The sequence below is a fragment of the Athene cunicularia genome (assembly GCF_003259725.1).
Source record: "Athene cunicularia isolate RWA chromosome 2 unlocalized genomic scaffold, athCun1 chr2_part1, whole genome shotgun sequence".
Classification (NCBI taxonomy): Eukaryota; Metazoa; Chordata; class Aves; order Strigiformes; family Strigidae; genus Athene; species Athene cunicularia.
This window is the reverse complement of record NW_020799095.1, coordinates 119,978,595-120,001,807: the sequence shown is the minus strand read 5'-3', so window position 1 is coordinate 120,001,807 and position 23,213 is coordinate 119,978,595. Positions and strand designations below refer to the sequence as shown.

Here is a 23,213-nt window from a genome sequence, read left to right as displayed (position 1 = left end):
CACCTCTCTTCTTGTGTGTCTGACCTGTATTTTTTAACCCACTGCAGTAACTTCACTGCAAAGCTCACAGGCATGTGCATCAATATATTGTGGTTTGCTTTGTTTGCTTGAAAGGCAGCATTTCTGATCCACTGACCTAAACAGTGCTCTCTGTCCAAGCAAGCAACTCAACCTTTTGTGCCACGGCTAGTTCCCCAGTCAGCACACACAACGCCAGGCCAGTGGAGACTGGGACAGAGTGATCCTCAACTGGTGTGCTGGCTGCAGGGGACATGCACACCAGAGTCATCGGGCACAGCACCTGCACGGCTGTGGAAACAGAAATCCTCTCTCCAGAGAGAAATGCAGCTATGGCCGTCTCCTGTAGAGCTCTGTTGTGCTGATGGCAGTTCCTCAGGGGTGCCCCTGCCCCGGCCTGGGTAGTCCACAGCCACAGACCCTCAGCAGCATCCAACCCTGTTTCCTAAATGCATTTGCTGAGGGGCCCATGGGCTCCTCCAACTGCCCAAAGTTCTGTCGCACACAGGGATACTCATGCTGGTGCCATGGCCGTTGGGAACCATCTGTGGACAGCACAGGGTGGTCCAGGGCCTCCTCCTGCTCCCAGCATCCTCGCAGCCTCCTGCTGCCCAGACCCTGATGCTCATGGGCAGCAAAGCCCCTGTCAAATGGCTGAATTGAAGAGCAAAAGAAAAATCACAGTTTTCTTAATGGAGGGCTTAAGCAAAAGGACATGAGTTGGGGTGGACTCGTGAGCCAGTGCTCCTGGTTCTACTATGGTCACGCAGCTCCTCCTGTGTTTTTGGAGGGACTCTCCACAGCCTGTGCTCCAAGTACCCTGAGCAGCTCAGGCTTACTCAGTGGTCCCAGCTGATGACCCACAGCCTCAGGAGAGGTTGCTATGAGGACTTGTTAATGTTTTTTGATAATCTGGAAATGTAGAAATTAATTACATATTATTAATTCTTAAACTAGGACAGAAACTATTTTGTCATGGCTGATGTACAATACTCCAAAGCTGCCAGTGTCATATGATGTCAACTTCTTGGCAAGAGGGAAGTGTTTTCAAGTAGACTCTGAAATGACAATTTTTATTTTAATAATTCATCACGGTTTTCTTCATGGTCAAGAATGCCTTTTTGAATGATCACATTGTTGGTGTAATTAAAACAATGTCAAATAAGTGGGATGAATATATGTGCTTTTCTAACAAAAAACAGTATTGAACAAGGAATATTCTTTTGTGACTGGATTTTTGCATACAGCAAGGTTGTTTATAGAGTGCAGATGACTTGTGATTCAACCTTAATTTAAGTTTCTGGCTGGACTGTACTCTGTATCAAAGGGAATTATAATTTTAATACCAGTCCTGTATTTAATTCCAAAACTGTTGGAGTTGTGTATTTGTTTACATACTTTGCTCCAAGATAAAATCTCAATGAGAGTAAATAAACAGTGTCATGAAATCACTATTTATTTATCAGTACTAACAGAATTCATTTGGACTGAACTGATTTTCCAAAAGGGTTTTTAAGAGTTTTGTGGGTTGGTTTTATTTTGGTTTGTGTTGGGGTTTTTTTTGCAAGCATTTTAACTTTATTACCATGTTGCTGAAAATACTGGCTTTGCACTGAATACTGCTCTCACTTGTCTCCTTCAGTGTAATACACTTTAGCTAGGAAAAACGCTGTGAAAGTAAGGGTTCCAAGTACTGATATTTGCTTATAAACTTACCTTTTGGGGAAATTTTATGGGGTAAGGTAAGGCATCCTGTGGAAATTTTCTTTTCTCCTTCTGTAAAATACTCCAGTATTTTAGTTCTACTCTAGTATTTAGTTCTACTCTACTATTTTGTTCTACTATTTTTTTAATAGCACATTATTGCACATTAGATACATTATGGGTATATATCCCAGGAAGAAAGAAAACTTGCTTAAGTTGTAATGACATTACTGGTACAAGGACACTTAGGTATGACTGAGCTATGAAAGCTGGAAATAAGCTGAGGTTAGAAAATTTAACCATCGAAGAACGGAGGTTCTGCTCTAGTTTTGCAATAAATGATGGGGACAAAAACCCCCAAACTTATTTTAAGACACAAACTGATAGAAAAGTTTGACAAATAGAAGAGGTATCTTGAAGGAGGAAAAGGCATAGTTTTACATGATGAATGAAATGGGGGTTTTCCATGGTAGCAGTTTACAATTTAAAGCAGCACAACATGTGGTGAAAAGGGCCAAGACTGTTCTGAGTTTGAACTAGGAGGCTCTGTCTTCAAGCCCTTGATCTCTGCAATGAGGACTTGGGGATGACCTTGAAATGGATATTTTAACATCACTGGTTCAAAGACTTGTGTAAAGGAGAGGGAAACAGAGAAGTTTCAGGGCAGACAAGAAATGTAAGTTAAAAAACTGGAAAAGCAACAAAAAGTACTTGATAAAATGGTGCCTTGTTAATGATAAACCTGCTATTAATTGTGTTCAATTTGCACTATGTCTCAGGTGAAGAACGGAAACAGACTTGTTGAAATTCTTGTTGTAATGATAAACAGGGGAAACAGCGCTCTGAAACTCAGTCTCTTTATAGATCTCTAAATCCAGAAGACCAGAAAGACTGGGCTTTTTGCAAATCATCTGTGGCACAAAACTGAGAGAAGGCTTCTCAGATACATCTCAAAGCAGAACAAATTTAGGCAAGTTTTTAGGATGTATTTTTTACTCCAGAGTGAAGTAAAGCAACAATAAGGTTGCTCTCCTACACATGGTTACCACCAATCATTAAATGGTGAACATGAATTAGCAATTTCAGTAAGGCTAAACAATAAAAATGAAGGTTCATGTTTCTTAGAAAAAGAGGAAAGGAAAACACAAAGATGGAGAATTTAAAGAAGCACATTTTAGTACCTTCATAGTGTATATTTTCCCTGGAAATTAACATAGGAAAAAGAGGAGTTCAAAAGACCTGACAGTTTCTTAAATAGTCTGTGCTAAGGATATCATCTATTGCAATGAGGAAGAAGAAAGAAAATGTATTAAGATCTCTCTAGGCAGATTAGAAGTTCTCTAGTATCCTCAAAATACAAGAAAGCATATGAATAAAGCCAAATTACTACCAGTATTAATTAATAGCTTAAGGATATAGGCCCAATTCAGACTAAAATGTCTCTTGCTTGCATTATGTCAAAGGTTATCAGAAGATAGTGTTAGCTGAAATATGAATCAGAGACTATTCATTCAACATTCTCTATTGCACCTTTCTGTTATAGATCTGGAAAAGAGTTTTTCAGAAATCATATGTCCTCATCCTTCCTACATACACCATATCAGACAGACTCCAGAGACTAAAGGAAAAATAATTTATCACGTATAAAAACTCCCTGTTTTAAACACGGCCATCAAGGTTCATATTCAAACAGAGGTACTACCATCTGGAAAACTATCTGGTGTTTTCTTAAAGCTACTTGAGCAGACAGTGTGGAGTCATTGCCACTTGAGAAAATTATGCAAATGTCTTACCCAAACACTGCTGACCATAAACCATGTACTTGTACTGAACTCCTTCCGATGAAGCACAGTGGCTACACTTCATCAGCAAAAACTGAAGTGTAGGCATGTAAACCCCATAAACATTTGGCACAGCTGGGCTAGAAAGGAAATTTCCACCATTTGCACTCATCTGAAATCTAGCTGTCTCCCATGTAGCACAGAGAAGATTAACACAGCTGAAAAAATAATACATGTAGGTACTTACTGGCCTTTTCTCCAGTTCGGAATGAGGTAATTCATGTTCCCAAACAGCTAAATAGCGCTTTTTTTTTTTTTTTTTTCTTCTTTAATCTCTTCTGTGTTCAATATTTCTTTGCACAGAAATTAGAAGTCTTAATGTACAAGCTACAGAAATAAGCACTTCTGTTGAGCTTTCCACCTGATGATTTTTTGGAACAGTGGCAGCCAGATTGCAAAACTATTACCAAGTATTTTAAAATACTTCAGAAGTCTCACTGAACAAACCTCATCAGGCCACTGCCATGAGTAAACTCAGTGAATTTACAATTGGTACCCAGCGAATTATGTCAAAGGCTCCATCTAATTTTTAGATTATTTGAATATGAGTGTCAAAAGATAAAACACAGAAAATGTTAGTGCAACTATAAAAGAAATAAAAGTTTCACAAACTTTTGTAAAGTGAAACTTCTGCTTTTGGGTAAATTGCCAATCCATCAGATCGATCACCATCACACCACTCTCTCTCAGATATTCCCACTACATGCAATCAATTTAAGGAATTATACATGTGAAAAGGACCTCTTTCTCAACATCACCTGCCTACGTTTCTCCCATTTAAACCTCAATATATGTGATAACACGCATATCAACTGTGGGCCTGATTTCAGAGGCCCTAACTGCCCATGGTCTTACTGAGTTAGATGGGAGCTGTAAGTTCCCAGTACCTCTGAGAATTAAACTGATATATTCTCACTGGCAGTCACGAAAAGATGATTGTGTTACAGATGAAGTTTTCACAGTATTAAATGGAACTCTGTCATTTAAGGTCTGGAGAGCTGGCATTCTCCTTTGCAGATTACTGCAAAAAACTTTCAGTTATATTAATAAGTGATGGAATTGGAGCATAGAGTGTTGAAGAAAGGTAAAGTCAGAAATATGTATGTATTTTCCTCATGGAAAGCTAAGAAATACCAAAAGTATCTGTCATATCAATTACAGCTAATGCCAAGCAGCTACTATTACCAAGAACACTGCTTCAGAGCATATAAAGCTTGATAAATTCCTTGCTTTCTTAAGCTCAGCAAGCAATTCCTTTAAATTAAACCATTTTGGCAGTCAGTGTCAGTATGTGCAATGACAAATATCCTCACACAAAGCACTGTAAATACAATTTGTGGCAGCACTGATTTAATAGGCAACACTAAAATAGATAATTATTTCATTAAAAAATAGAAGTCTGCCTAAGGTTTTGCCCCTTATTCTTTTCTTAAGGGACGCCAACCCCCCTCCCATTTCCCTATTCCCATAGTCAAAGCTGGAACTCCACCAGTTCTGGTAAAACTGTTAAAATAAGAAAGCATTCTGGGTATGGTTTTCCTATTTGTGACACTAGTTATTAATGTAACACTATTGTAATATTACCCTATTACTGTGTTAGTGTATCTATCATCTCATTTACTTTTGTTAAGCACCTCTGGGCTGCCAAATACCCAGCACTATAGAAGTACAACATATAATTGTGACACAGTAACATTAGACAATGTCAGCCTCCTGCTCCAAAATCCAATTCTGTGGTTGAATGTCAACAAGATGCAACATTACACAAAGTGCCCACAGCCAGCAGGAGCCTGGGGAACTGCAGGTTACAGGGCAAACAGCCCAGATTAGAACCCATCCTGTACAAACAAATGCAAGATGAAAGACTGCAGTGTAGCAGAACAAAACTACTTTTGAGGCAAGGTCCTGTGGTGAGATTAATTATAATACATGCAAAACCATAAAATTTGTTAAGACCTAATAAATCATTAATGGCGGTAAGCAAAGAAATTACTTACTGCTATCGAATTAGTGTTTTAAACTGTGGGTGAAATACAAGGTATTTCATTAAACAGAATCATTATCAAATGAGTCAATGAACCTTGTAATAATAATGCTTGTTTCCTTGCACCTTGAATCCTCAACAAAGAGGTGTTCAGATAAGCTCTCACACACAGTAAGCAAAGTTTCTACCATTCATCAACAGACTACATCCTGTGATTGCATCTCCCTCACAACACTATTGTACATACCGCAGTGTAGCACTCTATCAGGTGTGGATTTATTCTTCATTTAAAAAGCAAAGCAAAACAAAACAAAATACAAACAGAGCATAAAACTTTGGGTTATCAGCCTGCTAATATAACCATTTGAGGTCTTCTTTCTGAGTCTCCATTACTATCTTCTCCATTCCTTTTCTCTCCCACAGCAAAGCGATGCTGAAGCATGGCAGTGTGAAACGTTAAGCTAAAGCCTGCATTTCAGAACTAATTCTTGCTAAGACTTTTGCCACTCTTTTACTGCCTGTCTTCCAGAGAAAGCTCTTTTGGTGTTTCTTTTATGCAACATAATCTTCTGTTAAGAACCAAAGACCTTTTGCAATTTGGAAGACCAAGGAAAGGTGTTGCGTTTAAGGTGAGGATAAATTTGGTAAGAGATTAATCCCTTTGCATTCTAGCCGATCCTCAGAGATTAGAGGGGCGAGGAGCGGCTGGACTTATCTCTTAATAGGCATGCCCACTGCGCTGTGACTATAGGCCTGACACCAGATGCACAGTCTGTATGCTGCAGGTCTGGTTGCATTCAAGACAAGCAGTCAGGTTCACGAATAGTATGGGGTTTTTTTTATGCAACATTTATAGATTCTTTAAGATTGCTTGCGATAAATGCACAAACTGCAGGTTGGTTATATAACACTACACACAAAAAGCAAAACGATTGCAATCACACACACTTAGTTCCCGGGTAATCACTTGGCGTAGCTGAGGTATCCCTTCGGGGGGTGGGGAGAGAGCACAAACCCGTCGATCTGTCCCTCCAATTTGGTGTCAGATTATTGTCCTCCCCAGTTAGGTACAAACTTGGAGTAGTATTTATCACAGCATATATGTGCGAGTGGGTGGGACTGTGGTCAAGCCATTATCTCTTGGATAATGACACAGCACATTCCCTGGTGCGAGGCGTGGTCTGTTTTTTGTGGGAGAAGAGGAAGGGTGAGACACAAGGTGGCAGACTACTGAAAAGCAGTCCTTGAGAGAAGTGAAAGAAGGAGACTGTGTGGCCTCCACCTCGCTTCTCATTCCTCCTTGGTGCCACAGCAAACACAAATCACTGGATCTCCATCCTGTCCTGTGTTTCTTCTGGGCACCATGTGTCAAAGAAATGTGTGTTTTGCAGATTTTTCATTGTTTTGTTTTTCCCACACTTTCAACACCTAACGAAAGGTTTCCAGTTTTTCTTCAAGACGGTTAGACTGAGGAGAAGAGAGATCTCCAGTCTTTAAATAATAGTACCTCCATCTTTACTTAAATATGCATGAAGGAAACTTCATGGTTGATCTGATCAGCATCTTGTCCCTGTTGCCCTTGCTCTGCAGAGGCTGTCTTTGGGCTGCCTTGAGAATTTCAAACATAAACTTACAACACTGGCTCTAAAATCATGAGCGTCCTTTTTTCTTTCTGTGTCTTTAAAAGTAAGATATGAATATACTTTTCTTCATAATGGCATCTTCAAGCCATTCTCCATACAAATATAAGCACAACATACAAACTTTTTCCTGATTTCAAGTCTCCATACGTAGGCCTTCACCTGAGCTTCCCTGGACTGATAACCGATACAGCCAGTAACCATACAGTCTGTGTAAACACTCAGGTATCCTCTCATTCCAAATTAGATAGAGATGTTAGGGCTTGTTGGGCATCTAACCGTGCAACCAGCTTGAGGGATTTTTGTCTTTAAGCACTGCCACTTGAGCTGGGTTTGAAGCTTGCTTTGTTTGTCCTCCCACGTCATACAAGGCTGGTGGATTGCAATGAACTTCTTTCAGTTGCTGCTGAACTTCCACCTTCAAGTGCTGCTACAGATGACGCACAGCCTCAGCTGATGTTGCTCATGTTGCTGTTCTGCCACCCATTTGGGAATATTTGCATCTTTCCCTTTGCACAAAACAATCCTGAGAATTTCTTATAACATGCAAGAATGGGCAGAACTCTTACCCAGTACAATATTCTTAGGAAAATTAACTAAGCACAGTTGTTTTTACTTTTTTTTTTTTTTTTTTTTTTTTTTTTTTTTTTTTTTTTTTTTTTAATATATATATACACACACATAAAAGAGAAATCTGTTATCTTTCTATTTGTTGGAGCTTCCTTGTACTGTGGTCACAATTTGCTGTTAACTACAGAAAAATGAAGTCAGCTATAGCTTTTTGGTTCTCTTTCAAATCCAAAGAATAAAAAATTTATGATGCTGTTCTGGAATCAGTCCTAAACATACATTCTTGGACTTGTTTTAAAAGAATACTTTATTCTAGAAATAACTCCATATTCCAAAATTTTTGATTCAGTATGTGCTGCCCATATTAAAAGCTTAAACAGCTTTTAAAAGCTTAAGCTCTGCATATATCCTTTGTTTCAAAAAGGTATTGTGCAGCTTTCATTGTCTCTGTAACAAATAGGTTGATTAAAACAAAACATTTCAAGGCAAAGTCTTAAAATATGATTCATGGCATAATGACTTTAAAATCAAATTCAGATCCAATGTAAGTAGATGCACCACTAATTTTTTTGTAACAATGACTCATAGCAGATCTGAATCTGGCTCTTTGTTAGAAACTGAAATCTTGCTATCTCCGTTACTGCAACCTCAGCCAATTTTTTTCCTCTGTAACTTTTAGTGGCTTCTACCTCTGAGTTTTAGAGCTGTCTAAAATTCAGCACAATGGAAAGGTATACAACTTCTTAAGGCATCAGATTTGGACAAACTGCATCTGGCCTCATCTGGTACAGACTTCCTCTGAGATCTTTGTCTCTGGAGCTATTTCTATTAAAAGATCTGGAAATCTAAGCAATAGGTCCTTCTACTTTTACTGGCCCTGGCTCTGGAGTGCAATCCAGACCTCTAGTTTGGTGTTTAGGCTTGTGACAAGGTGGCGGGGGGGAATTACACAGTTTAAAGCATATGTTTTCAGAGTACCTTTCTGAACAGTGGTCCAACTTAAACATCTGTATTAGGAAGCTGGCTTCACCATGCATTCAACAAAGAGATATTCCTTCATAACGTTTCCCTCCACTGTTTTGAATTTAATAGTTGAAGCGAGATAGAACAAATACATCCTGTGAAGTGGCAATCCAAAAGCCTCTCTCCATCCTCAGAAGAGCCACCCAGAGCAGGACCAGTAGAATCGGTGATGGAGCTTCTCTGGACACTTTCTTCTCTCGTTCATTTGGGCTCCAGCCACTGAAATTCTCTCCCCTTCACCAAATCTGTATTACACATTTAAATATATTCTTCCCAAGGGGTCAGCATTTGCTAACTGCTGGCTTTTAAACAGAGCTGGCAGAGGACGCTGTGTGGCAGGCCCTGCTCTCTATAAAGTTGTTGGGTGACTGGCAGTCTCAGCCCTCCATGTGCTCAAACTACCTTTTGTCAAAGGAAATGTCTGCAATTCCTCCAGACTGCTGTTTTGAACTGATAAAGAGGGAGCCTCACCCTGCAGCCTACTGCATAGGGCACATATCTAAGAGGGGCAAGTTTTTCTCTCTGAGTTTTACCAACTTCAAAACCAACTGAGGGAGAAAGACTTCACTTTCTGTAAGGTGAATGCCTCAGGCAGCAGGTAACAGCAACAGTGATCTCCTCACGCCTGGTCTGGCCCCATCAATGCTCTGTTTTCTGATGCATAAGGAAACACATGCACCACCTTGAGGTTAGGTAACCTTTCTGAAACAATCCTTAAATGAGAAATTTTCAGGATGGCAATTGTTTCTCCAATAGCTAAAGCTTTTAGTCCAGTCTAAATACAGTAGCATTCAGCTTCTGATCTGGATGATCAGCTAACAAGAAGCACCAAATACATTAATGTACATTCTCAAGTCCCTACATTCATGATGTTACTGATGTTATCAAATACTACTATAATGCTATCAAAGTAAATAAGGACAGACAGCAGCTGCTGATGTTTCATGTAGAAACACTGCAGGGGAACACATCCCCATGCAAAAATATGCCAGTGCCACAAACAGTCTGACTTGTTCCCTCTCCATGTGCTCCCCAGTTCTGGATGAAAAGCAATTTCCTTTAGAGAAGCTGTTTCTCTGGTTTTTTTAGCCATAGCCAGGCACATGAAGAACCTCTTCTTCACTCCCTTCCAGGATGCTGGCAGGGACTATACCTGCCCTCACAGTGGGATTTAAAGAACATCTTCAGTCCTACAAAGGTTCTCGAAAATTGCACATAGTAAAGCACTGAATTTGAACAATAACGGATGATTGTCATTGTGTTCATTTGAAAAAAATCTACCAAATTTTCACAATTTTAGCTTTAAAGCTGGATTTTATAAATATAAATAATATAGTAATATACATAATTGTCGATTGGCCATTTTTAGCAGAAGAAATATGGAAGGAATAAATAGGGGTATTATATAGAATATATAAAATGGAGATTAGGATATATTAATAAAGTAGAATAATACTCATAAATGCTACTATGTATTAGGTTAAACAATACACTTTTATATAATTATTTATCAGTATTTTAAACTGTAATTACAATAAAAGCTGCTGTAAATCTAAGATGGAAATAGCTAGGACTTCAACTCTGCAAATTCCAACAGATTCCTCCCACAACACTAAGCTTATCCACAGCTTAACTATTTTACAGTGCAACATTTTTAACTTCACATTCAATAAAGCACCACGATTGTAACTTAAAAAGAAAAATAGAAATAAAAATGCTACTGAAGTACTGTGTAAGTTAGTAGTATTGAGCTTCTGGAATTTCCTGAGATTTGAGTGCCTGACTTTTTGTTTTGGTTCTGCACCAAAGTAAAAATTTCTTTTTAAAGAGAGGAAGGAAAAAAAACATATTTTGTTTGGGATTTTTATACAAGCTTTTGACTTCCTTAGCACATCTTATAAATTGCCTAAGCACAGCCTTACACCTCTTTGTCTAACATCAGCTAAACAGAGAGATAAACTTAGAAAGGAGGCATAAAGAATAACGTCATATGCCTTACTGCAGAGCACAGCGTGCTCCAGTTAGCTAGATCCACTACTTTTCACCTATGGTCTCCTGCTATATCTCTAATCCTCATAAATTAGGGCATGTCAAACTTAAGAGCTCCTTGTTCTCATAAAATTACCTTTATTAAAAAAACACCATTAAAAATGTGACATAGAAATAGCATATGTATGGCTATGTGAATCATACTTACCTTCCCATTCACTCTTGCTCCTCTTGTGTTTAGACATAAGCTTTTCACAGCAAGGTCTCTGTGTATACTTCTGATCAATGCTAAACATCAGTACCACCTCAGAGTTAGTCCACAGACCATAGGTGTCAGGATCTCCTGAAACTCAAGCTCTACCAGTGTCCTAGCAGCTCTGCTGACTTTAGGAATACTGACAGGAAACACATGCAAACCTCAAGAAGTGTTTTCTCTTCCTCTGCTTAAAAGGAAGTCCAATACAGACTGTTATAGTACAAGACAAAAAAAAAAAAAAAAAAAAAAAAGGGCACACTGTTTGGTCTCACTAATAACATCATCAGTGTGGACACAGCTTACGTGCCTGTCATGCATCTTACAGAAAGGAGTCCCAGCTTCTGCAGCTCAACAACATAAAAAAAGAAACAGTTGCACTCAGGAGGGAAGCTTTTTTTGGTATGGATTGATCAAAACCACAAAAACTGCTCGCTCTCCTTCTTTAAATGGGTTTTTAACATCATTAAATGGCTTCTGTCAAGCCTCATGCATATACAGCTCAGACAGACAACCAAAGAAAACTATCACTGTAACTGCTGTTTCCAGATACATGCAAGATAATCTGCTGAAGACCTTCTAAACTGAAATACCAGAGGCTTCTCTCCTTGAACAGCATCAGACTCTTTACAGCAATACTGTGTGATCCTCAAATATGCTTTGTTTTACTGACACAGAAGATATAAACCAGTCTAGAAAATGGTCTCAGAATCAATGTTTATTGTGCAGGCCTCACATACAAAGGTATCATATGAAATATACCTGATGCGTGATATGAGAGCAAACAGTAAATGAAAACCAGAAGATTGCTTGTGTTTCCAATCTAAATAGTGTCCAGAGGTACCAGAGCAAAGAAAATAAGCCAGGCTGAAAAGAAACTTTACAAGCACCACACAAAGACTATCCTGCACAAAGAGCCATATACAGCATATGTGCTTCTAAATCTCATCCTATTTTGAGGAATTTAATCATGAATAAGCCTTTTGCTGCCACCTGTACAAAAATCAATGTTGCACAGAGTACTTCAGGGTAGTGAAAATAATTGGCTATCAAACAGTTGAATTAATAGACATGAATTAAAATAGGGATCCAAACTTTTCCGCAGTAAAAGTTTTATCCCCATTCATTTCTGCAGATGGTAAGTTTAAAATGAATGTTACTAAACAGCAATTAACGTGAAATATTATTTCAACTATGCCCACTTATTTATCCAGTGTAGAAACTACACCTAAGCACAAATGATAGGTATCAGAGACCAAAACAGTTGTTTCAAGAGCTCCTGAGAGACTGCTGGTCTGATGAGGATGCTCACATCCATACTATGCTTAGATCACAAACATTTTGTTTGTGAAAACTAGTTTGTAAAAACTTTTCCTGCACATCTCGGAAGCATGTCGAAGTGCAGCCCTGGAGGACCACTGACATCTGGTGGTCACTTCAGTCCTTCCCAACAGTACAGGCAGCTCCTGGCATAGACGAGCACAGGCTGAAGCAAGGTCGGGGGGAAAGTAAAACTGCTTCATCAATAATTAGCCTGTATGAGAGCCCACTGAGCTACTAATGTGAACTAAACGGACACATCTCTGGGAATGTAAGTGGTCTTACCTGGAATTAACACATTAAAAAAAAAAAAAAAAAAAAAAGGAAAAAAAAGAGGAAGGAAAAAGTAAAATATAAACTAATTCTAAAGAAAGCTAAATCATATATTGAATTCTACCATGACTTGACCAGATTATATTTTACAGATGGCCTGACAGAAATACATGCCAGAGAAGCATTAAGTTGCAGGCCTTATTCTGTGTTTATTAGCTTAGTGGAATTTATTGGTTACAAGTAAATGCAGATGAACTGCAAACTCATTTAAAGTTGCCAGGACATTAATAGTATTGTTGGATTAAACGTACTCTAAAGATAATAAAGTCTTTCTAAATAGAGCACATTTAATTCAACTAGTTCTTGAGAACCAGCTCATGAAATAGAATTAAGTAAAACTGTATTTTTGACAAATAAAAAAAAAAAAAAAAAAGCATTGCTTCCTAGGTAAGATGTTTCTTATTTCTGAAAAGGAGCAATGAGATTTAGGTCTTCTTTTGCTAGACAACTAACACAAATTATAAGCAGTATTCAACAGTTGCATCCACTTTGATATCTCCTAGATGGTGAGACTGTCCAGACAGAAACTGCCTCAGTTCTCTCCAGCAAACTTGAAGGCAGATCTCCTTGGTGCTCAAAAGCAATTGTGCAGAAAGACCACAGCCACCAGCACTGGATCTAAAATGTACTTAGGCCTGTTAGCACAGGTTGATAGGCAAACATTTAAAGCTATGTTTTGCTTGGTGTAGTTATCTATAACTTGTAAACAAAACTCTGAGGCTTTCAGACATTCATCAAGAATACAAAAATCTTACTAAACTGTCATGAGAATTTTCAGCCCTTCCAATTGCTTTCTTGCTGCAAAGTGATTCAAAGTCTGCTTTCAGGTAACTGCTTATTTCTCATCGAAACAGGAGCTCAGTTCAAATCTAATAAAACTCTCAGCATCTGCTGAGTAGTGGGAAGTAATCACAGTGTTTTCCTACACCTTTCCTACATGCTACAAAAGTGCAGCTCTGCAAAAAATCTGCAGTACAAATCATATGTCTTCAAACTGGCCTACATTTTTCACTTACCACCAATAAGTAAAGAGATTGCTAAATTACAGTTTCACCTTCAATCTAGGCTATATAACCAGATTGAAATATAGTGAATTATTTTAAATCACTTTCACAAAACACATTGTTGTGCATACATTTGCTAGTTGGCTGCTGTGGGCAAACATTTCAGAGGCACATGCAATTGCTAACATAGCCAAGTAGTGTGCAAATGATAGCTAGTGCTCAGAGTGGAAACGAGAAAGGTTACATGTGACACTAATATGAAGACAACTGTATCAAGCCACCTCAATGAAAGCAGGAAATGTACACTGAGATAGTTTGGTTTGACTCAGCCTGGGCTTACAGTTGAGCTGGATACCTGGCTGGGCCAAAGGCTACCCAAAAGGCTTTCAGAAGACAAGTGTCAGTTTTTTCACCCCCCTTTGTATTTCAGCAGAAGTCCAGCATCTGTTGACCACTGATGCCTGTGGAGAATCTCACTCGTGCGGCCCACAAATCATTGATGTTCATACATGTTTCAGGTCTCTTCCTGTACTGCTGCATGAACATACAGTGACAATAGTGGCTCCACAAGACTACTTTTTAACACATTCCTAAAGATCCAACTGCAAATCAGTAGACATTAATCAGCACAGAGACACTCCTGTACACAACAGGCACAGAGCCTATGTTCCACTTCAATCCCACTCTGAGAATTTAAAGTGCTATTTTCAGTATTTCAACAATGCTGGTTTCTGCACAGTAATGCATTTCACCCACAGTGAAAAGCTGTCACATTGCTGCGTATCTATTAAATAAAAGCATTTTAATTAGGTCAGCTACTGGGTAAAGGAGACAATAACCACTTTAACAAAGCACTGTCACATCCTTTATAGGTCCTCAACATAAAAAAAAAAAGTCTCTTCTTTCCTCTATTGTCCCTCCAACATATACTTACCACAGATATTTCAGCATTGCCAATCCAATTATACAACAGCAGGAGACGATTACTGTGTGACTATGTTCTAATTCACAGATATAACCTTTCTTCTACGTTTATATTTTATTGGGGATATTTTCCTGGGGGGTAGAGATGCCCTCCACTCATCACCAGGGACGGACGGGTCTAAAAATAATTTTGCCTGGTTCTAATTGATAACATCACGTTGGCAAACCTCTTCCGAAGACATGTGAAAACAAGATAACCCATTCCCGCCAGCATGCTGACCAGCAGGGTGGTGCCGAGAACCCTGGGAGCCCTTTTCTTGGCCACACGGAATGCTGTTGGCAGAACAGCAGAGATTAATATATTGTTGACATGTCCTAAAACTTTGTAAAATGCTTTTCTCTTCAGAACACGCTCATAATAGGCTTCCAAGTTGGGCCGCTTTCCGTTTCCCCAGTTTCTTCTTGCTAATCCCAGAAACTTCAAGCGATGTAATGTGACAGCAAGTGATACATCTGCCAGACTGAAGAAATCACCACAGAGCCAAGGCTGATTTTCATCTTCTAAGCAGAGATAAAACATAAAGAATTAGGAGCTAATGGAATACAAGCACACATAGAAGCCTCCATGGGCTAAGATTTAGTTTAGTGCTATTTCACAATGCTGTCTAATGAACACCACCAACACCTCAGGTAAGATATGACTTTAATCAATGAACATTTTACAAATCCCTGACCATTCTTCACACAATATGGTAAAGTCTCAGGCTCAGCAGCCTGGCCTACATTTGTTAAGGAAAAAAGAGCAACATTTCCAATTCATAAATTAAAATCCACAGTAAACATTTTCCTCAACTACATTTCTCAAATCTGGATTAAATTACACAGGAGTGAAAAGGAGGAAAGCAGTTTAGCTTTTACAGAAAAGCTACCACTTGCCCGAAGAATTTATCCTCTTGCCTGTGTCAATCAGCTCTATGGCATTCACTCAAGAACTGCTAATTTGCTGGAGACTTTCAAGTCAAAAAGAAACAGATCAGATGACTAACCTGTAGCAAACACACCAGCTCAGCAAGAAGACAGTTTGTCTACCTGTCCTTCCTTTCTACCTCCTAGACCTCAAACCATGGGGTTTTTACACTCAGAAGTTTGAGAAGTGATGGATATTCACACTGCCCACCATTAATCAGGAGCACAGATGGAGACCCCAGGCTCCCTCTCCAGCCAAAGGAAAGAGATGAATCTTCCTGGGATGGCTCAAAGCATACACTGTCAAGCAGCATCACACCTCTACGTTCAGAACCATCACCACCTGGAAGGGCTGACCAGTATTGACTACATCAAGTTTCAGAAAACCCAGGATATGTAATCTGGTAGTCAGCACAGCTGCCAGCATGAGTACTCTACTCTAGCCTAGATCTCAAACAGGACTGTTCCCTCCTCATTTGCAACCTTCTGCAGTTCCTCCCACACAAGAGGCACACAAAAACATTGGCATGAACATTTAGCAGCACCTCTGTGGAAACAGAGAAAATCTGCAATGTCCCTTTCAACTCATCTGCCACCAGAAGGAAGCAACAGTTTGGCACACCACTGGTCCCAGTCCATGTCAACTGGTTATGCAGGTCTGGAAGAACAGCCTCTACAGGAACGAGGGTACCCTATGTTGCTGAAACGATACCTAGGGATTCATCCAGTGCATTAATTAAGATGATGGAAAGGAAGACCAAAGAAGATAATGTGTATGAAAGAAAGATGACTGCAGTGGCAGCAGCAATAAGCGAATGCGGGATTTAAGCAGTAATAAGAGAAGCAGAAGCTGGTTGACCAGGACCCAAAGAGGGTTCACAAACCTCAAAAGCATGAATATGTCAGACAAAATTCCAAGAGGCAGGTAATAGCCATATGTTTTACTAAATACTGTGATCCTGGCAGTTTTCATAAGTTCATCAACACTGTATCAATTTAGCAGAGAAAGCAAAGGGGATGCTGGAAATGATGACAGACTTAAGTCTGCTGAACAAAATCCTACCATCCTTTGCAAGTTAAAACATTTGCTATGACTCTTTCGCTGTTGAGTCAGTAGAAAATTTAGCCTAGATTTTCAATCACTGGTTCAAATCTACTGTCTTCATAATAACCGATAATTATTACAACAGCTATTTATAGAGTCAAATGCAAAGAATTACTGATTTGAGCAGATGCAGTTGATTTTGACTGATACTTCATGCAGCTCCCAGTGAAGTCAGGGAAAGGATTCCTATTAGCAACACTGGGAGCTGGACCTGACTGAATATGCACAACACTAATCCCATTTAAACAAAATTCGACCTCCATTTGGCTGGACAGCAGATGAACACCACTGCTCTGCAGGAGGGTGGAGGAGAGGGGTTAATTAGTGATCAAGAGCATTTATCCAGATTGCTAATTCTGCATATATCACAAATATCAACACAGTATTTACACAAGATTGTAATAAACCTGTGTTAAACATTAAGGTAATGATCATTATAGTGAACTGAGGCCTACAACTACAACATCAAGAATAACAACGTGTAGTTAAGGTTTTTCTTATTTTGTGGATAAAATACTGCAAAATTATGCAGCAAATTATAATCGCTATGCTGAAAATGTGATCAAGCACTCTCATAAGACAGTGAGAACTCACTGACAGCAGCAGTAAACTAAACCAGTATTTAAAACAACACTGATCCCTTCTGCAATGTCAGATCAGTATATTCCAGAACTATCAAATAGAATACATTAAAACCAGCTCTGTAATGGTGCTGTCAACAAGTTTACTCATTCTCCCAAAACATAAGCATCAACAGCATTTAGCAAGAATAATTCCTTACCCGGCGTTTCCTCATTTCGCCGCTGCAATTCAGTCTCAACCTGATCCAAAACTTTTTCCAGTTCATCCAGTATTTTCTTTAGGTATTTTATATTATCATGATCCAGCAGTTTAGACTAAATATAGATACAGGTTAGTGTTTAATCATTGTACAGAGTTTATACTTTTATCAAAGCAACTTTTACTGACATACCACAGTGCTTGTTCATAAAATGCAATTATTTTCTCCACATAGCTGAATACCATTTGGACACTGCTGACAATTCAAATAACAGAAGAAAAACATTAGAGATGCTAGATATTGAAGTTTGCCTCACCCTGCAGGGTGCTCAACAGCCCAACACTAGCACTGATGTGTACTTACCTTTGAAGTCTGTGGGACTAATCCAACACTTCAGCACACACTTGAAGTGTGTAGCTGATCTGGGGGACTGCTTCATGCCTTGTAGGGTTAAACCACTGCATGACATTACTGGTAATGACAGGTGAAACAAATGTTTACATCGTGACAGAAAAAATCTGACACTAACAAGCTCATAATAAAGGGGGGGAATACTAAGAGGTTGCTTACTTTAAGGCGCTTCTGTTTTGCTATATAGGCATCTTGAAGGTCTGGATTTTCTTCCGCAAGTTTCTTCAACTCTGATTCTGTGTTACTTATTTGACCTGAAGCAAAAAATCCCAAAGGAATTACATTAGATACCCAAACATACCCATTGTGCAATCAACACACCAAAGAAATGGCAAGTGGTACTTCAATGAAGCATCACCATGAAGTTAGGATTCAAAATCATGTTCTGCAAAACTTGACTTCTGCATAAATTCACCCCACCACACCTTCTGCTTATCAGTTTGCAATGAACTCTACAAAGTGGTGATCTGACAGGCAAGAAATAGGAATTCTTGTTAATATTTCTCTCTTCTTCAGATAAAACTATTTTGCTGCCCCAAACTGTGCTAAATCCATGAAATTCTACTATAAATACCTTTTTTTACTTCAGTTCCTGGGTTCTGAACACACTTCCCATACTGTGAAAGTGCTGATAGGCCCATACTGAGATTCTCTACAGGTCATGTGCATAATTCCACAACAAAAGCCTAAATACCACTGAATATGGTACCAAGGTGTTTTGAGTTAGCTAAAATGTGACACCAAAATCTGTGATCCCTTTTAGAAATATTCATTACAGAGTATACGGATGTTCTAGAAAAACAGTCATTACATGACTTACGGAATTATGTGAAAAAATTAAGATAATTTTACTGATTTCTACTACATGTGTATAGCCTTTTCTCTCCTTAAAAAGGGATTTTGCTTGAAAATACCATACTTACAGACCTAGAATATCAAAAGATAGTGAACAATGTTATCTTCCAAAAATAAGTATTTCTAGTAATAAACTGAAAACAAAATAATAATTATAGGGCATGAATCACCTCTCACTTGTACTTGATAATTAAGATTAGTTCCAATTGTGTCTTACATATTAAACTAATAAAAATTCTTGCTAAAGAATAATGAACTCACTGTTTTATATATTCTTTGTTTCAACCTGACATGACTAGGAAAGTCATCTTTCAACATAGTATATGAAGAAATTGAATGATATAATCCCACAAATAAAATCTTATATATGCAATTAATTACTTAATTTGATTTGGTATACATAAACATGATATATAACTGGCTGGTGGCTTATTATATCTAGCACTCTGAAAAAGATCAGCTTTTCAATGCTGAAAATTAAACCATACAGGAGAAGTTTGAACAAGCAAAGGAATTTTTTAGGAACATCCATAAGCTATTAAAAAAAAATTGCCTCAAATCGAGAAAGCAGGCTATGCTTTAAGTATAAAAAGAAAACATTCCAGTTTATATAAGCAGTAATTTTAGCTCTACCAATATGAACATGTGTGTAAACTGACAACAATCTATATCAACTAGAAGCTAGAGGGGGAGAATACATACGGTCAGCAGAATGCAAGACAACACTGTAAAGTGAACTGTAACAAAAGCACTGACTATAACCATGCAAAAAGAGAAAAACTATCAGTAATGCCTATGAGTAAAGTACAACTGTTCAGTAACAGTTAGCATCCACATTTGGGGAAAACAAAACCAAAAAATACTGCTATAACAAAGTACACTGATATTTTAAAAAATAAGTACAATGATATAGACAATTTCTTACTTCAGTAAAAAAAAATGCTAATTATACTTGCTGAAATTACTCATTCTAAATCTCTAGATACTTTTTATAACAAATTTATTTTAAATAACCATTGATCATTGGACAAGAAAGGATAACATGCAACTCTAAGAAAAACTAACTGCCTGACTTCACTTCTGACAATGTAATGGTGTGGCTAATAAGAGAACCTACTTGCCAAAAATTTTAAGGAGGATGATAACAGAGTTTCTTGGAAACAAAACTCAAAATAACACAGTATCATCTTTTATGATGTTATGAATTTGGTAATAATATTGTCACAGTATTTGACTTTCTTCTATAGAGCATTCCAAAATACCATACTAAAAAATCAACATGATATAAAGCACTGACATTGACAAAAAGAAAAAAAAATTCTGAGATCTCAGAACATAACTGTAAACAGAGAATCATCATCCAGCTGTGTTCTTGGGATGTGATCCTTGCCCTAGAACTATTTAGTTCTTTCATAATACTTAGAAGGAAAAATAAAAGCATTAATTAAAGTTTGCCATGATACAAAGACTAGAAGAGACATAAATCAAGAAAAAAGGTGGCACAGATACACAATAGTCTGGACTAGTTAATAAACTGGGCCTAAGCAACCAACTGATGTTTTAACAGAGACCAATGTAAAATATAAACTGAAATGAAAGATACAGGCCATGTTTCTTGGCTGTAAGGGCTGTAAATTTGCAAGCAATTCTGGATAGACAGACTGTGGTCATGACCAGCTGAACAGGGACTGCCAGTGCTGTTCTGTGGCTGAAAGTAACACTGGAGTCCTTGAACATGCATACAGTGAAAAAAAACAAGAATAAAGAATTAAATATTCATCTCCCTATCCGATACCAAAGTGAACTGAATCTGCTGTCCTGGTCTGGCATACCAGGGAGAAAAGAGAAAAAAAAAAAAGAGCTATGAACTGAAAGATTGTTTCCCAAGGATTTTTCTGAGTATCACTGAATGTTGTTTAAACTTATTTCTGCAAACTACTGGATTTGAAACAGGAGTTCATTTCAGGAGGTTCTTTGTTATAAAGGGTATCGGGCACCATAATCTACAGTTATTTCCTCTGCCCTTAACATTTTTTTTCATAGGAAATTGGCACGTATACAAAAGTCTATCAGGTAGAATACCAATCCTAAGGAAGTCAAAGGACATTTTACCATTCATTCTATCAGACCACCAGTTCATCCTTTATCCTGATTCTATACTGTTGCATCATTTGCACCCAGGATTTGGATTTAAATTGTGCATTAACAATTACCATTGGTATGATGAACCCAGGGTACTCACTTCTTTACACTGTTTTTTTTTCTTCCTAACCCCAGTACCAAGCTGACACCAGTCCTCAGACAAAAAAGGCCTGATGATTCTCTTTATATTAATGGACTCTGTTTCATTGAGGCTCATCTGCATTTGTTGCACTTTGAGAGGAAAGCAATTGCTTTTATTTAATAGGTAAACTTATTACAAGTTTACAATCACAAAAAAAAAAAAAAGGGTTTCCTTCAGTGTAGTGGTTTGGTGTGAGCAGTAATAGAGCTGTTCCCTAGAAATTGCTTTATAAGCATAAACAGCAAATCAGAAGATAAAATACAGCTGTCACAGCTGCCATTTTCTGTTATGCACAAAAAGCACATTTTCAATCATTAGGAAAATTAATTCCACAGTCACCTCAAAAATTACATTTCCTCTTTCCTGTTTTCAAATCATAACAGACTACACAATAAAAAGTATATGCACAAATTATCAAGGACTGCATCTAAAATTGGATATCTGTGCTCAATATATTCTGCTTAAGGTGCACTGAAGACACGAGGTGAATGTAATGCATCATCCTATCAACTGACAGGCATTCAGAGCTATACCAGTACATACTACGAATTCTGCTGGTAGCATAGGCTGGAATCATGGAGTCCACTGTTAACTCAGGGTGCAGGATGCAGCCGTGCGTGTAGGCATCCATAGGCAAGGAGTCTAAAAGCTCTCTATAGTGTTGTACCCTTGGATAATACATGCTCCCTTCTTCTGGCATTAATCTTGGTACTTCCTCTGCAATAAAAGTTAAAGTTAAGAAAAGTAGAACCATATAATTGACAAAAAGAAGTATTTCCAAAGTTACTTTGGTTATGTCTAACCAGCACAGATAACACAGCCACAGTTAAGAAAGCTCCACCGGTTCTCCACCATAACTCAACAGTGTTATCACAGCTCAGAGAAACATATATACACATACTTCATTTTAAAACATTTGAATAATTCCAATTATTATGCAGCAACCCAGATAAACATGTATTTAAGAGGCCTTCGAATCCAAAAACTGGATTCAGCATCTATTTTGTACTTGGGCAACAATGGCAGATAACTCTTCAGCCCTCTCACAGCAGGGCACAACTGATGTTCCACTAAATTGCTACGGCTGAAACATTACTACGGCTGCAATGCGTAAAAGTTACAGTATTGGAATCTTACTCAAAGCATGATCAGAAGTATTCTGGCACACCACTGAGTTCTATTCTGCCCTCAATCCACCTGGGCCCTAACTCCTCATTTGGTGAAAACGCCAGCATTAAATACATATTATGTTCACTCGACAATTAAGTTTTCTTCATTCCTTAGAAGTCACTGTGCTAAACCCCTAAAACACAAAATGCTGCCTCTTCACACCTAAAAAAGTACAACACTGCATTTCCATCAAAAATTGAGGCCGTCTGGTTTTCAGCAATACAAATAAATTCAAAAGCCTGCACATGATCACTTCTGAGTTTCCTCCTCCTACTTTTTAAACTCTTCACTCCATTTTGGCTCCAAAACCAATTTACTCACTTTACTTCACTTTTCCACCCATGATTATTCTGGAATTAAGCATCTCTTTTTCCTGCAGGGTAGCAGGACCTGACCGACCCACACAGCATCAGTGGAACGCTCCGTCCGATGTCTCGGCAGCCTCACCTCAGGGTTAGCTCAGCGCGGTGCTGCCATTACTGACTTCTCTGCCTTTCCTGAGGGGGTAAGGAGGCAGAGGTAGGTTTTCACTTACAGCTGCTTGTAAAGATGCTGGAAGGCCTTAAATTCATTTTAAAAGAACGTGATTTTACTCCATACCACCAACTATTAGGGGAGCCCATTTACTTGTGAGACTTTAAAACATTTTCGGGTCCTGAACAAACCAATGCGTGGTGTGACACGGAGCTGACCCCACCACTGCTGTGGGTGCGGGGGCAAGGATTTCACACCAAAATGCCTGTGGGATTACCGTCTACAAACGTTGCTTCAAGGTAGTCGATAATCTGCGTTGCCTCACAAATGATGTTTTCCCCGTGGATCAGGACGGGCACTTCTCCAGAGGAATTTAAGCGCATGAACCACGGTTCGTTGTGCTCGCTCAGCGGCAGGTTTACATCGTGCTCTTCGCACTTCAGGGCTTTTTCGGCTATCGCCAGGCGCACCTGCAACGGCACCGCCGGGTCACCCCAGGGGACGCACTCTCCGGGCACCGCTCTCCGCTCTGCCGCCCCGGCCCGGGCCCGGCTCCCCGCCCGG

The 23,213-nt window shown here is 38.7% G+C and overlaps 1 protein-coding gene across 2 annotated transcripts in view; it reads right to left on the bottom strand.

Moving 5' to 3' along the window:
• Nucleotides 1–11,721: 11,721 nt before the first annotated feature.
• GDAP1 (ganglioside induced differentiation associated protein 1) overlaps nucleotides 11,722–23,213 on the bottom strand; it is an 11,788-nt gene continuing 296 nt past the window's right edge. The window contains exons 2-7 of one of the 2 annotated variants that reach the window (XM_026842908.1): nucleotides 22,927–23,119; nucleotides 21,549–21,722; nucleotides 18,026–18,120; nucleotides 17,456–17,570; nucleotides 14,884–15,164; nucleotides 11,722–12,627 (exon numbers count right to left, since the gene is read on the bottom strand). In XM_026842908.1, the coding sequence (XP_026698709.1) occupies nucleotides 12,580–12,627; nucleotides 14,884–15,164; nucleotides 17,456–17,570; nucleotides 18,026–18,120; nucleotides 21,549–21,722; nucleotides 22,927–23,119 (906 nt within the window). In that variant the 3' untranslated portion in view covers nucleotides 11,722–12,579. Of the gene's footprint in view, nucleotides 15,165–17,455; nucleotides 17,571–18,025; nucleotides 18,121–21,548; nucleotides 21,723–22,926; nucleotides 23,120–23,213 lie in introns of both variants that reach the window. The other variant, XM_026842907.1, reaches the window with a different exon arrangement.